The sequence below is a fragment of the Lytechinus variegatus genome, chromosome 5 (assembly GCF_018143015.1).
Source record: "Lytechinus variegatus isolate NC3 chromosome 5, Lvar_3.0, whole genome shotgun sequence".
Taxonomy (NCBI): domain Eukaryota; kingdom Metazoa; phylum Echinodermata; class Echinoidea; order Temnopleuroida; family Toxopneustidae; genus Lytechinus; species Lytechinus variegatus.
In genome coordinates, this window is record NC_054744.1 from 42,751,236 (window position 1) to 42,766,891 (window position 15,656).

General features: G+C 37.3%; 1 protein-coding gene across 3 annotated transcripts; it reads left to right on the plus strand.

The window, feature by feature from the left end:
* The first annotated feature begins 263 nt into the window (after window positions 1-263).
* Window positions 264-15,202, plus strand: LOC121416212. Of its 3 annotated transcripts, none has more exons than XM_041609710.1 (19): window positions 264-595; window positions 1,404-1,588; window positions 2,481-2,601; window positions 3,518-3,681; window positions 4,631-4,760; window positions 5,444-5,583; window positions 5,949-6,078; window positions 6,935-7,133; window positions 7,592-7,737; window positions 8,189-8,398; window positions 8,940-9,157; window positions 9,661-9,892; window positions 10,332-10,605; window positions 10,836-11,098; window positions 11,710-11,941; window positions 12,304-12,407; window positions 12,754-12,930; window positions 13,480-13,843; window positions 14,445-15,202. In XM_041609710.1, the coding sequence occupies exons 2-19, from the start codon at window positions 1,416-1,418 to the stop codon at window positions 14,612-14,614; spliced, it is 3,447 nt and encodes a 1,148-aa protein (XP_041465644.1). In that variant the 5' UTR covers window positions 264-595; window positions 1,404-1,415; the 3' UTR covers window positions 14,615-15,202. The 3 variants fall into 3 exon arrangements, with proteins under 3 accessions (XP_041465644.1, XP_041465643.1, XP_041465645.1); XM_041609709.1 differs by having other exon boundaries at window positions 264-552; XM_041609711.1 differs by having other exon boundaries at window positions 264-470.
* The last annotated feature ends 454 nt before the right edge of the window (window positions 15,203-15,656 follow it).

Below are 15,656 nucleotides of genomic sequence, written 5' to 3' on the forward strand. Positions count from 1 at the left end.
CTTCGAGCAGACAATTAACTCCCTCAGAATGATAGCACTGTCAGTCACCCCTCCCCCGCCCTCCTCCCCCTACAACCATGAAAAACAATCGGCACCTTGTCTGGTGTGCAAACCCTTCACTCGTGTTAAGGGTCTGCTACTCTTTGCGTGGAGATCTATGTACTTGTTAATCAAAGTTTCAACCTGGGTCTGTGCCTGCAGACTAATCAGCACCCATGGTAAAGATGATTATCAATGCGAATGGTATTCTCTTATAATAGGCTTTCATGGCATGGATACAGCAAATAAAAGGATGGCAACGCATGCGACCATTGATCAATAACGTGCTGCATGAACCCACCGTACCATAGATATTGAATGCATAATGTGTAATCGGTTAGGCTTTAATTCCTAATGAACAGCGACTCGAAAAATGTAAAGTGATCATATGATGGCACTGACGTTGATCTTCTGGAATATATGGAATACAGGTACATAAACTGCATTATTCGTGATAGGCCTCATGTAAAGCCAGCCTCGTTAGGCCTACTGTGATTCTACAACTACAAGGTGGTACGTACTCCATGTCACTACCTAGTATTTCGACTGACGTACTGTACGTAAAATCACTGTTTGAATTTCACCTTAACATCATGATACATTTACCTGTTTTCTTCAAATTAACATTTGACATCAGCATGACCACTGAGTTGCAAGTAAGCTTGTGGGTATATAAACTACATAGCATAATAATTCAGAGTTGATTCAGGGTACACTGGTATACCACAAGGGTAGGGTAACTCCCATAATTTCATGTATTGAAAACAGAGGAGAAAAGGAAAGAAAGAAGAAGATTATCTATATGGAAAGAGTACATGTCGTTTAACTCTATATCCCTTGGATATTATTTATTTGGGAAAACTGATGTCACATTTAGGTATACCCCGCCCCTGCAAATCTGGTACCATCATGGAGCCGCCCATGAGTTTAACGTTTTCAACAGAAATGTAAGAATGCAATATAAATGTTTTATATATATACATATATAATCATAAAAGGTATAGTAAATGCCGTAAAAATAAAATCATAGATTTTAAAAGGAGCGTAGCTCTCAAAAATGAAAGGTAAAGTCACACTATATATATATATATATATATATATATGTTTATAACAATTCTGTTCAGAAAATCTCAGACGCATCTTAACCTCACAGTGACTCGCCTGAAAAGAATTCGAAGAGTGAAAACGCCACATTCACCAATACACATAATTTCAGGAATAGTGATATTGTGAACAAATTGAATAATAAACCTTCAGCAAAATTATCTGAAAACTGTATGTTGAGTCAAGAGAGAAGACAATAAATAGTTTTATATAATCGCCAACTTACCAAGTTTCTTTAACTACTTCGTTTCTCAATAAAGTACTTTCAGTGAATGATGGCTGAACAATTTGAAGAATTTCAAGAAAAGATTGCTGCAAATCCATCAAATCTTAAGGATCATCTTCCTCGAGTTTTAGAAGAGATCAAGAAAGATGCAAGCGGAGAATTCATCAAGACCTGCAAATACGAACTGAGGGATGATCTAATGGGCGCCGTCAAGGCAGCGTAAGTTCATTCACTCCAACATTTTTTATGCATTTGCTAGATTGAATCAGTTTACAAAATATAGCTCACAGTTGGCAGTTTCGGTGAGACTAGTCATATAAAAGTAGTAGTAGTAGTGGTGGTGGTGGTGGTAGTATAGTAGTAGTGGTAGTAGTAGTAGTAGTAGTAGTAGGCCTAGTAGTAGTTGTAGTAGTAGTAGTAGTAGTAGTAGTAGTAGTAGTAGTAGTAGTAGTAGTAGTAGTAGTAGTAGTAGTAGTAGAAGTAGTAGTAGTAGTTGTTGTAGTATAGTAGTAGTAGTAGTAGTAGTAGTAGTAGTAGTAGTTGTAGTAGTAGTAGTAGTAGTAGTAGTAGAAGCAGCAGTTGTAGTATATAGTAATAGTAGTAGCAGCAGCAGCATTAGTAGTAATAGTAGTAGTAGCAGCAGCAGTAGTAGTAGTAGTAGTGATATTAGTAGTACTAGTAGTAGTAGTAGTAGTAGTAGGCCTAGTAGTAGTTGTAGTAGTAGTAGTAGTAGTAGTAGTAGTAGTAGTAGTAGTAGTAGTAGTAGTAGTAGTAGTAGTAGTAGTAGTAGTAGCAGTTTTAGTATATAGTAAAAGTAGTAGCAGCAGCATTAGTAGTAATAGTAGTAGTAGTAGCAGCAGCAGTAGTAGTAGTAGTGATATTAGAAGTAGTAGTAGTAGTAGTAGTAGTAGTAGTAGTAGTAGTAGTAGTAGTAGTAGTAGTAGTAGTAGTAGTAGTAGTAGTAGTAGTAGTAGTAGTAGTAGTAGTAGTAGTTGTAGAAGTAGTAGTAGTAGTTGTTGTTGTTGTAGTAGTAGTAGTAGTAGTAGTAGTAGTAGTAGTAGTAGTAGTAGTAGTAGTAGTAATTTTTCGTCTGTTCTTCTTTATTTCTCAGGAAAAACCAACATGAGAAAATAATGATTGAAATATGCATTGAATGCATGAAGAGAAGAACCCAGTCGTACTTTGAACAAGCCAAGGAAATATTCAATGAAAAGGCCATTGTCAAATGGAAGGTAAAGTAACTCTCTTTACATAGATTCCTTTGGTTGTTTCCTATGGTCAAATATGAATGGGGGGGGGCTTCAAGTAAACCTATAACAAAAGATAATGTACGCACTGACATAGCAACGCACCTGTCTCATTGCATAACCCATTGAAAGTGCTTTTCTTCTTCTTTGGAATCCCCTCTGTTATGGCTGTTATGGTCGTCATAAATTGCAGTGATCCGAAGTCGGATTCATTTATAACATATCCCAGCTTCACCCACCTTTCTTTAATCTCTGGCATGCTGGTGGTGTGTCTATGGATCGAGATATACATCGGGTTTGAAGCCGCCTCCAACGCCGGCTTCGTGCCCTTCGAGCTGACCTCAAGCCTGCAGTTTGGTGTCACATATACGCAAAAATGAGACTGGAGCCGCTTTGAGATTCTTCATGTACGACACCTATTAAAGTGTGCCTGTCTTTTCACACTGATGTTCGTTAGCATTAACTATAGTTTGCTTTTTTAGTTCAGTGGTTAAGCCGCCTTGGGGATAATTGCCGGACTGACATCGCCTGTTTGGTGGATTCATTTCAGTCCGGCAATCAAAAATAGCGAGCTGATACACATACGTCGGGCCGCCTCCGGGCCGGCCTCATTCGTGTATCTTGGGCCGAAGTGTGAGTGGGGATGTTTGTGTGAGGGTGTCCATCTATGCCTGTGTCAAGTGTCTTTGGGTGTGGGGTGTGGTTGAGCACTATATAGATGCGCTAGTTTATTATTATATTACCACTGATATTCGTGTAATCATTATCACTATTTTGATATCGTCATTATCATGATTATGGTCGCCGTTGATTAATAACCCAATTTAGTTTTATAGCTATCATTTCCTCCACTATTTTCATTTTTCATTTTCAACGTAATTCTCTACTTGTATTATATCAGGGCCATGAAGATGCCATTGATCTGATAACACGTGACCTCGAGCAACCAATAGAATGGGAGCCCACAGATGACGAGAAGGAGTCTGACGAGGCGAAGCATGTATCATGGGGTGATTCTGGCAGCGCACTTAAAGATACAGTTTCAGAGATCATCAATGCTTGTAGGTGAGTGAATGGACTGATACATAGACACGGACCTATTAGACGACTCATGGTTACCATAGGCGCAACAAATACAATACACCTAGAGACTGTTTATTAAATGATGATTTTTTTCATGAGAGGCTGGTTTTTCTGGATAATCATGATAATGGCGCTAAAGGTTTTTTTTTTAATATAAGCAGATGTCAGTCGATTCTAAATAGATATGATACGGTATACCCGACTGTATACGATACAGCGTATGGTTTATTATTACGACACATTATGTGAATATGCAAATTAGATATGATATGATAATATTATGATATGATAGCATTTCAAATTTTACCTTATCCTTAAGATATTTATCGTGATGATAGCCTTAAGTAAAGCTTGAACAATTGAACCTCAATCACGTCTCTATACTTTTCAATAACGTAATTCTGTATTGCGTTGTCTTGGACACCGGGTAATAGTGAGCTCAAGATTGCGTTGAAATAAGGAGTTCTTGCTACTCTATCAATAAACAAGCTTCCACAAGTTCCCAATGTGGTTTTAGTTGGCCATCCAGTCACACCTTGTACTAACAACCACCTCCAGGACAATGGACATATCAATGACATTCTGTCTTTGTTAATACACCATTAGGTGAATCATACACTTGAATATCATTTGGGTTGTCAACTAGTCTTTCCAAGATTTTCATTTAAAATCCACCTCTTGCCACAAACCTGTTGAAAATGTGCAAATTCATCTGAACATTAATGCAATTCTGGTCATCGTAATTAAGGATTTAGACTTTTTGTGCAGAAATGGCGGTGGTAGTGGTGAAAATTGTCTTCATTTTCTTTTTTCATTAAGTCAAAATGGGAAAAATTCGTAAATTTTTCAAAATATTAGAAAGTGTCTTCACATTCAGTTTTAACCGATAGCATTTTTATTCTTCACTTTCATCTTCCTTATTGCATTTTAGTCGCGACAAGATTATCAAGAAAGTTCAGGGGTCATTCGTTCGCTTGCTTTCGGCATGTCTCCAGAGCGGTTCAGACATGCATCTCGTTGTTGCTCTTGCCATTGCTGAATCAAGTGAGATGACATGGGAGGTAAAGTTTATATATTTCAAATGCCTTCCACCACTCCCCACCATATTTCACTCCATTTCATTATAAGGAAGGCTTACAAAAATTAGGGTTAAAGTGAATGCATGTTCGTTTGGGTAAAAAAAGCACCTTATACTATGTTAATTTTACGCAATAATGAGTAAAAAATTTCCCTTGAAACGTGCTTTTTGTTCTGCATTTTTATTTACTCAACCCATTTAAGGTTTTTAGAGTTTATACTATGATACGTTATATACCCTGATACAATATAGCTTGTGGCGTATCACAGTATTATCAAACGAAATTTCCTTTTTTGCAGTTTACAGATTTAAACTTCAATAATTCATGATTATAAACATCGTCTAATACCACTGACTTATATTGAAACACACGATAAGACATAATTTCCACATTAAAGTTGTGCATCATTCAATTAAAGTTTGGCCCTCAATTATGCATTTTTTATTAAGGTTGAATGAACGCCCTCGGACAAGTGCTAGCGATATCATTTGAAAATGCACTTGCATTGTCAATACATTAAGATGTGTTCTAGGATTAGTTCTGCGTCTCGGTGCTAAAACTTACTTCGTTCTTCACAACTCATCATCGTTTGTATATTGACGTCATCACCAACCATGGTCCTCAACACTGGTACCTAACATTTCATTGATTACCCTCTGTTACAGGGTACTGAAAAGCTTATTCCTGATGTCCTGGAAATATTTTTCAAATGGTTACGCCGTGAAGACGTCGACTTTGAACACAACCTGGACCATAAGGCTCTGGCACAAGCCATGCCAGCTAGTGCCATGCTAGAAAATGCTGGGTAAGATGTCAATAATAGTAGTCGTGATACTGATTTACTTGAAATATTACGAATCGCACGGTAAAAGCATAATATATGCTTTAATACATACATTTGACCACAATTATGGGCAACGGATTATACATTGGGCAGTTTTGATATTCTGTGTAACCAGCTACTGCGCAATCCTTTGAGCAACGTCAGATTAAACATTGTCCAACCAAGAAAGATACATGGATCATTATACATTGAATGCTTTTATTTTACCTAGAAAGCTTATAGGGAACGTACTGCAAGTTAATTCTACCCTACTTATTTCCAGCAGTTCGTTGTTTTCACTTACTGGTGTTAGACAAAATGAAAATAATTATTATTGTTTATCACAGGAAATCTTGTGTGGGTCAGTTAAAGAGCATTTTGGAATACTGTCTGGAGCAAGAGCTTGAGGGCGAGGAGACACCTCTCTCAGTCCACGGAGATATAATAAGCACAATCATCACTGATTATATACTGCAGGTATGATTCTTTAGCCATGACTTCTTATGCTACTCGTTGCCTGAATTTGATTGGAAAAGATGCAAAATATCGCTGCCTTGAATTTACTATAGCGTAATTGTTACCTTAATAATATAACTCTCTTCCTTTCAAACCTTCCTTTACCGTATTTCTAATTTTGTAAGACTAACCCTGATTTCACCAAGTCAGAGTTCGCTATATACATTTTTCTTGCATGTTTCATGTTTTATTTAAAGGACAATTCTACCCCAACAAAAAAAAGAAAAAAAAAACAAGCATAACACTGAAAATTTCATCAAAATCGGATGTAAAATAAGAAAGTTATGATATTTTAAAGTTTCGCTTAATTTCACAAAACAGTTATTATGCACATCCTGGTTGGTATGCAAATGAGGAGACTGATGACGTCATCCACTCACTATTTTCTCCTCATTATCAAGTGAAACAGTGATTAATTCCCCCCTGACCATGTGGAATTAGCCTTGTTTGATACTACATGATTCAGTCAAGTTGGTCCCTATATGGTCAAATCTGTAAAAAATGAAATTTTGTATAATTCAAACAAAAAACAAAAGAAATAGTGAGTGATGGACATCATCGACTGACTCATTTGTATGTCACTGAGTTGTGAATATCACTGTTTTGTGAAAAATAAGCGAAACTTTAAAATGCCGTAACTTTCTTATTTTCCATCGGATTTTGATGAAATTGTCAATGTTATGCTAGTTTGATTTTTCTCTATTTATTCAAATGAACATTTTTGCTGGGGTGAACTTGACCTTTAAAGAGTGAAATAGTCAAGTGGTTGATTTTCTGAGGCAAGAATAAAGTGATATGATATCTATCTCTGTTTTAGGAGGACGACAAGGTGAATAAATACAAGGATCTCCTTCCAAGTGTGGTAAAACTTCTCACATGTGACGTCGGAGACTTAGAGGAACTAGCGGGTAATACCTTTGGAGCGCTTGGAGAAAACTGTGATATCCTTGTCCCATTTGGTGACGCCATAGTGGAGGCCTACTTGGGCAACAAATGTGAAGACACGCACATTTGCAGTAGGTAGTTTTCATGTATATGGAACATGTGCTTTGGTAAAGTTACTTTTCTTTCGTAATTTTATTTTATTTTATCATTATTATTATTATCATTTTTTTCCTTAGGGGTTCTGTTTGACAGTTATTGTATGTATTTCTGCATTCGCCATCTGACTGGCATTTTCTCCACTGACGGAGACCCCTGTTGCTACCTCACATTCTGATTAGTCTCTGGTCATTACAGGCTGTACAGCATTATAGGTGCTTTTATGGGTATGTGAGTGGGGGTTGTTTTTAATGCCATACAACAATACTAGTAAGAATAATAATAATGTATTGGAATACTGTATTGGCACCCCCCCCCCCTCTCGCTATATTCCCCCCCCCCTATCTCTCTATTTTCTCCCCCCCCCCTATCTCTCTCTCTTTCAATTATTAATTGCTTTGATACATTTCTTTGCAATATCAATTTCGTACAGGTGCTTTTACTGGAATTTATAAGAGCAAACCGGAAGTGATTTTATCGCGAATGGACCAACTTGCAGAAAAGATGGAAGACATGGGTCATGATGACAAGATGTATATGTACCTTCTCTTGGATGAAGTTGCTAAACAAAATCCCGAGGTATGATTTTGTAGCCTTGCCTTCCATTATCATGATTATTGAAATACTGATGGAAAAGAAGACGCCGAAAGGTTTTTTTCACCGTTTTTTATTCAATAACGTTAAATTTAATTGGAGGGGTCTTAGAATTTTTCATACAGGCAGAGAACAAAAGACTCAAATAGTAACGGGTAATTACTTGTATATTCTCCAATATAGCTCTAATCAATACGGGCAGACTCATCTTTCCAGCTAGGAGTGTAGAAAGGGGAGAAGGGATGACATCCGCCCCCTATATCAAATCCACTTACACATTTTCCACCATGCACAGAAATAGAACGTACCAATGTAGCCTTATTTTCAGACGATAGAAAGTACCAATGAGCAATAATTTTTAAGGTTTAATTGCTCCTTCTCATCTATATCTAACTCTTGGAATGAAGCCCTGTAATTCTGAATAATTTTCCTGCAGGCTCTGGTCTCTCACATCGATCTCATGATGGAGGACCTGTGTGATCCAACCCTTGCGACGCTCTGTTTTATGGCACTCGCCGATATCTCTCGTGAATACGCCATCAAATTTGTCGAACACATAGATAAATGTGTAAAAGCATGGGAACTGTCGGCTTTCTCCGTGTCTTCTGCATGTACTATCATTGCAAGCGTCGGTTGCACCAGCGAGGTAATTATCAAACACATAACTTAAGGCACTATCTCTAAAGAAAACGATCAGAGATATATCCTTCATTTCTGTTCATTGAGACGTAACCAAAAATATGATGGTGTTAGGCAAGAGACGTTGTTCATACTTTTTTTACAAGTTCGGTGACAAGTTTGGAATATGGGTCCAGTCTTAAAATAATAATAATAATAATAGTAATACATCGAATTTGTATAACGCACTTTCAATCTTATTTAGATGCTCATTGCGCTTCATAGCAAATTACAGTAATAGGAAAAAGTACAAAGCAAATTGGAACTATACAAGGATAGCCTTCAATACATAGATGGTTGTCAAAAAAAACGTTATACAGGTATGTCTTCAGGATGCTCCTGAAGGTGGTTGTCAAAGTTTATAAACCCTCTAGAAGAGAGTTCCCCATTTTTCGGCCGCGCATGCGCAAATGCCCGCTCCCCATGACCAATATCAGGGCAGAAGGCCTACAGACCTATGTTGTTTTCCTTGTCGGTATCACGATGTCAAATCCTTTGTTTTCCCCCAGAAAGAAGCTAAAAGGTGTCTAAAGATCTTTTTTGACAAGGTGAAGACGATAGATCCTATGTGGATATCCGTAATAATGATGGAGGCGAAGCGGGTTGGCATGGCTTATAAGGAATGTCTAGCCGTGTATCGACCACAAATAGAGGAACTAAAGACATGTCAGCAGATGGGTGTCCCAGACCTGGTCCAATCCTTGATCGATTTCTTGGAAGACAGAAGGTAAATCTTTAGATGATCTTCGGGTAGGAAATGTTTTGGTAACGTATAATAAAGCTCTAACCAAAACATGGTTTTAGAATATAATTGATGTGGTTAATGATAATGACATATGATTAATTACACGTAGTTACAATCCTGTAAATATACAAACAATTCGGTTATCATTTTGCTTGATTCTGCATGAGGTCGATTTGTCATATTGCCACATTTGGTATTTATGTTTAAATCTACCTTAATTGTTATTCGTACACGCTATCATAACTTTAAATTCCCCCATCAACATTATCACTGTTATCATCAGTTATGCGTTTGAATATAATCACAGTAGGCCTACAATTTCCATAACAAGCAACGTGTGAGGAGAATGGACAGCACAGTAGCATGTCGGAAATTATCGAGACAGTATTTTATCTTTCCAAACGGGATAGCAACAGCTTTCGTAGACTGAACTTGACTGAACTTGAAATGACTAAAAAAAAATCCACCTTTGACATTCTTTTTAGCTTACAGAGTCTCAGCAAGGACGTTGCCGAGCAGCAGGAAGACATTGATAACTTGGATTCTCGCGTGACGAACACAGAAAATGACATAACGAGAATTGACGAGACTGTGACAGAACAGGGTGACGAGATTTTGAACGTCAAGAAAGACGTCAATGAGCAGGGCCAGAGACTGGATGAGTTAGAAGAGGTCGTCGATGAGACGGTCGAAAAGGTCGAAGAGATCGACCATAAGGTAAAAAGGAGCTTTGGAAAGATTGTGAAATATAATCAGATTTGAACCCGCCAAACCGACTTTCATTTCCTTGAATAAGATATCATTGCCATGGTACTTCTGCATAAAACTTTTCGCTTTGTCTATTCTACTTCCCATTTTTGAACTTGGAATATGATAAACAAAGCATCCTCTTGTCTTGTAAGTTGGAAAGCATGGGTTTGCAATGGAGACAGTTCGTGTACTATTGGCATGTTAACATAAAAAGGATAGCTTATGTCTTTGCAACTTCACTGTCTTTCCGTACATGATACGATTTCGATATTGAATTAAATCATTCTTATCAAAAATAATGTATGTGACCAAACCAAGAGAAAGAGCTCATTTTTTTATTACATCCTGGAGTCATTTGCGATAATTTTTTGATAGATTGGTTTTCTAAAACTTTTACCATTTGTAGACGATAACTAACGCACCTAAATGGTCACGTGACGTATCAAAGCTGTTGAACCCAGAGCACGAACATGACTGGAGATTCTTGGCAGTTCGTCTCGGCTACTCGGGTGAAGATATCCGTAACTGGGCCTTATCACCAGACCCTACCATGGCCATCCTGGCTGAGTGGTACACAACTCACAAGAGCAGCGACGCTACCTACGCCATTCTTGGTGCACTGGAGGATATGGGAAGAACCGATGCAGCAGAAATAATCACGCAATCTCTAGAAGAAGCAGGTACATAATTTTGATTCAAGTTGCGTTTTCATTTTAGGAATGCACGATATACTTCTTCTTACATGATTTTCTACAATGAAAATTTGTTCGAGCATTAGTTTCCCGAGTTTGACATAATTTTAGCCGCATGGTCATGATGGTTGGAAACGGGAGCCGCCTAACAGAAAGATAGCTTATATCAACACCTACATAAATACAAGGCAACAACGTTTTTCTTTTCATTACATTAGAAATGCTTGTACCTCAAGCCCCTTCGGACGATTCTGGGATACCTCCAACAGTATTCCTGAGCTATCAGTGGGACCACCAGCCCGAGGTGAAAGCCATCAGAAAGCATCTTGAGATGGCCGGGTTTCCCTGCTGGATGGACATTGGTCAGATGGGTGGAGGAGATCAGTTATTCGCTAAGATTAGCCAGGGCATGAGATCATCTAAGGTGGTTCTATGTATGGTGACGGAAAAATACTCGAACTCGGAAAACTGCAACAAGGAGGTATAGAGATGTATTTCATAATTCGGTGTCGAAATCTTTCCTTTTGGGGGAACATCTTAATTCTGAAAGAGTGTTAAAGCATTGCAACCCTTTTCACAATTTTTTATCACATCTTGTGAAATTTATTTTTATTCAAAGTCATGAGAATTTACATTCAATGCAATGCTAATTCGTTATCGATTTTGAGCTGCTATAGATATACATTTTGTTAATGATAAATCATCATGTTAATGGAAGTCATTTAGCTGCTGCTGAACATGGATGATAAAAGTATGTACACGCTGATGGTATTGCACAGTCCTTCAAGTGCTAGTTTTGTAGGTTGTAGCTCGTCTAGTTATTGCACTGATTAAACTTTCCTCAATATTCATCTAAATTATTATATATTCGAACAGAATAATGATGTACAATTTTAATTTTCTAATGACAAAATACATTTAAAATACATGAACGGCCTACGAAACAGAATAATTGGGAATAGGAAAGCCATCTAACATTTCCAATAGACATCAGTGTCTTTTACATGCTGTACGCAGCAGCTACAGCCTACCTAATAGGTCAGGTCATATAACCAATTTTCTAACAGTATTCTTCTTTTCTTCATCTTCTAGGTTAATCTTGCCAACCTGTTGAACAAACCTATCATCCCCGTCCTCATAGATCACACCAAGTGGCCACCTGAGGGCGCAATGAGTATGCTGTTTGCTCAGCTTCTCTACATACAGTTTTACAACGACAAGGAATACGTCAGGGGTGAGAAGTTCTGGGAAGATCCGAAGTTTTCGGAGCTTCTCGGACAGATTTCTTACCACGCAAATCCGGAGGAGAGTATGATTTCTGAAGGTAAGATTGTGAGAAGAATGCTGAGGACTTTCATCTCAAAATATGAAATAAAGATCTCAAATGTATACGATTTTGACTAGAAGTTGTTAAATGGCTGAAAAAATTACGCAGTGTAAAAATGGTTTGCATATTTCCCCGAGGTGACCTTCATACTTTTTTTAGTGTCACATTTAAGAGACACTCTAAACCAAAAAAAATGTTTGAATTTTGTTTGCAGACATCATTATATAATTACTTCATTGTATTCTACAATGAAACACATGTGATTAAATTGAGGATCAATGTGATTTTATTCCAGACTCGGAGTTTAATTTGTCAAAGCAAAGATGTGACATTACATATTTTTCTTTCTTTCTACTTAGAGTACCGTAATTGGATTCCTCAGGTAGAAGACAAACCAGCCACGGTGAAAAAGATGTCGGAAGACACAAAGAACATTCCTGGTGTTCAGCAAAATCAATCTACGGTAATTAACATAGTTCGACAACTGTCTTTTTCCACAAATATTGGATCAACCCTCATTTTGTCAAATGAGCCCTTATGAATGGCCTACAATCTAGTTTCCATTCACGTGTTTCATGGAGCTGCTTTTAATCTCAAATGTTATGCACTGATGCCACTTAACGAGCTCCAAATATTGCAATTCCCGTTTTCTGTGTCCTTTGATATTTTATTCTAGTTTTCTACTCTCCTTTCAACAATTCTCATGTATTATTCATCTACAATCCTGCGATTCTCTTCGTGTAAAGCCTATTTTGAATCTTATGTGACCTATGATTTGCTGAAATTATCTCTTGTTTATTTCGTCTAAGGAATCTGTGGATCCCCCTACCGTATTCATCTCTTACCAATGGGACAAGCAACCACAAATAAAGAGACTGTTCTCTCGTCTCACTGATCTAGGGTACCATTGTTGGTTAGACATCAATCAAATGGGTGGTGGGGATCCACTCTACTCCAAGATTGATAAAGGTGTAAGAAATGCAAAGGTGAGATAGTTTTTAATCTAGAACACGAAGAGTGAAATTTATTATATTTCATAGATTTTTCTTTCCTTTTTTTTTCAAAGCTAATCTCTTCTGAATGAAATGGACGTTTATATGGCATTCGTTATTGTTTACAACTTTTTCTTCGCTCAGCCTTGAAAGTGTAAGGCTATAAGTTCTAACCACAAATGACCTAGTCACTTTAAATGAGCTAGTGACTTTAAATGAGCAGGCGGCTTTAACAGTACTCGATCTTGATTGCAGCAACCAAATCAATGGTTTACATTCTTGGTTGAAAGCAAAGAGTTTTTATAATCAGTCTATATAAATCATCCAAAATTTTAAAAGTATGTATCACTAACCAGTTACCGGCCAACAATCGATTTGAACGTAACCCGATGTAAATTTAATGTCTAATTTTATGATTTATTGTTGTATGTGTAACATTTTGTTTCCTGTTTTCTTTCTGTATTTTGAAACTGACAGTTCAGTTTATTATATTGTTTTCGAGGATATCAGTTTTTAAGTATCTTCGACTTTGAACTGTTTTAGGTTGTGATTTCATGCGTGACATCAAAGTACGCCCTCTCTGCGAACTGCAGACGGGAGGTCAGTCTTTCTGATGCACTTCGTAAACCCATCATTCCCCTGCTTCTTGAGGAAATGACCTGGCCCCCGGTAGGACCAATGAGTATGACCTTCACACAGCTCCTCTACATTGACTTTACTAACGAGACCACTGCGGCCAACTTTGATGATGAGAAGTTCGAAGAACTGGTGGAGAAGATCAAGGAACATGCTGAGCCGACCCTTGGGGTTGTGGTTCTTAAGGATCAGGATGATATGAACAGCGAACCACAAAAACCTACTGAGACCGAGACGCCAGAGCTGCCAAGGACTGGTGATGGAGGCAAAGGTGAGGTTCAAATCTTTCAGTTATTAATTACTTGATTACTATCACCATGACCATCATCATTGCCGTCATTATCACTGGCGAATAGATGAAAAAAGTGGGCCTAATAGTTCCCGACCTAGTGGACCCGCTAAGGGGAGAGGGGGTCTGTTGTACCTTTCGATCTCTCCTTGATTAGTGTGGCGTCATGCATTCACCCCATAGATATCACCATTACCATCATGTTCATCGTCATCGTCACATGGACCTATCCACGGAGGATTATTCTATTGTTACTAGGGGTGCTGACCGTTGTCACAGCACCCCCAGTAACAATAGATAATCCTCCGTGGATAGGTCCATGCGTCGTCAACATCACCATCACCACCATCTACACCAATACCGTTGGCATTACCATCACAATCATATTAGGCCTGTTATTGTAATGTTTGTTAGCATTTTTGGTACATGGATTAGGTCCAATCCGGTATGTCACATGAAACGAGCTACATAAATCTGGTTGGGATTAAAAACCTCAGATTTCGTGTCTTATATAAGCGATCATAGTGATGAAAATAAATATATTTATTATTGATTATTGATTAGATTATTTCCCCTATTCCAGACACGGGAAAGGAGAATATGACGTCACCAGCATGTGACGATGGACCCCAGACCACGCCTGACATTAACCAACCAAGAAAAGAAGAAAACAATAAATCTCGTGACAAAACCCCTTCTCCCTCTCCGGAAAAGAAAAGGAACAAGAAATCTTCAACCTGTTCGGTTTTATAAATAATATTCTTCAAGCAAATCAAATGACTAATACGGACTTGAAAGTTTTAAAGTACGCTTCTCAGTCATTAAAAGAAGGAATGTCGACCAACAAAATTTCTGAAATCAAATTGACTGAAACCAAGTGAAATGGTTATCAAAGTATGTTTGTTCTCAATTTGTTTTACTTATTCTACTGTACACAATCTACTAAAAACTGAAGAATTTTGTTCTACCATCTAAAGCTTCGTTTGATTTCCTCTCGTTACAATTTGAGTCAGTTCTTAAAAGTCAAGTCGACTTCAGAAAAATAAAAAAAAATGAAAGTTATGACAAGTTATTGAAGTTTTACTTATTTTTCACAAAATATTTATGTGTACAATTAAGTCACATGCAAATGAGAGAATCGATGATGTCCCTCACTATTCCTTTTGTTTGTTATTGCCTGAACCTTAAAATGTTAATCAATGGTAAGTCTACATGTTATAGGAGAAACAACACTCTGCTTCTCAGGACAATGGGGAGAAAAATCGAATATTTCATGTGATAAAATACACAGAAATAGTGATGTCATCAGTTCCCTAATTTGTATACCGACTGGGATGTGCATATAACTGTTTTGCGAAATTAAGCGAAACTTAAAAAAGGCATAACTTTCTTATTTTACATCCGATTATGATGAAATTTTCAGTGTTATGCTCGCTAGATTTTTCTATTTTTATTTAAATCAACTTTTTGTTGGGGTTTACCTATCCATATTTTTAATATAAAGCGTTTTGTGTGATAAAAATAGTTTTGTAATAACATTAACATGTTAACGATCATAATAATGAAAATGTTCGACCACAGTTGCGAAGTGCATCGAGTCACATAGATGTTTACAATAATAAAGTAATGTTAACATAAAATTGAAATAAATTTTATAACTTAAATTGCAAATATGTGCAATATTTAATCATGTTGCTTATTTTTGTTGCCATGTTTTTTTTGTAATTTGTATGAAAAAAGGAGGGAGTGCTCGTGATACAAATGCATCAAAAATCACATTATTTTTGTAGTATCC

What these genes read in the sequence shown, in the direction of transcription:
- LOC121416212 (XM_041609710.1), top strand. Translation starts at nt 1,416, where the DNA reads ATGATGGCTGAACAATTTGAAGAATTTCAAGAAAAGATTGCTGCAAAT. An exon ending in GCAATCTCTAGAAGAAGCAG is followed by an intron (nt 10,606 to 10,835) that starts GTACATAATTTT and finishes TCATTACATTAG; the next exon opens with AAATGCTTGTACCTCAAGCC. An exon ending in TTCAGCAAAATCAATCTACG is followed by an intron (nt 12,408 to 12,753) that starts GTAATTAACATA and finishes ATTTCGTCTAAG; the next exon opens with GAATCTGTGGATCCCCCTAC.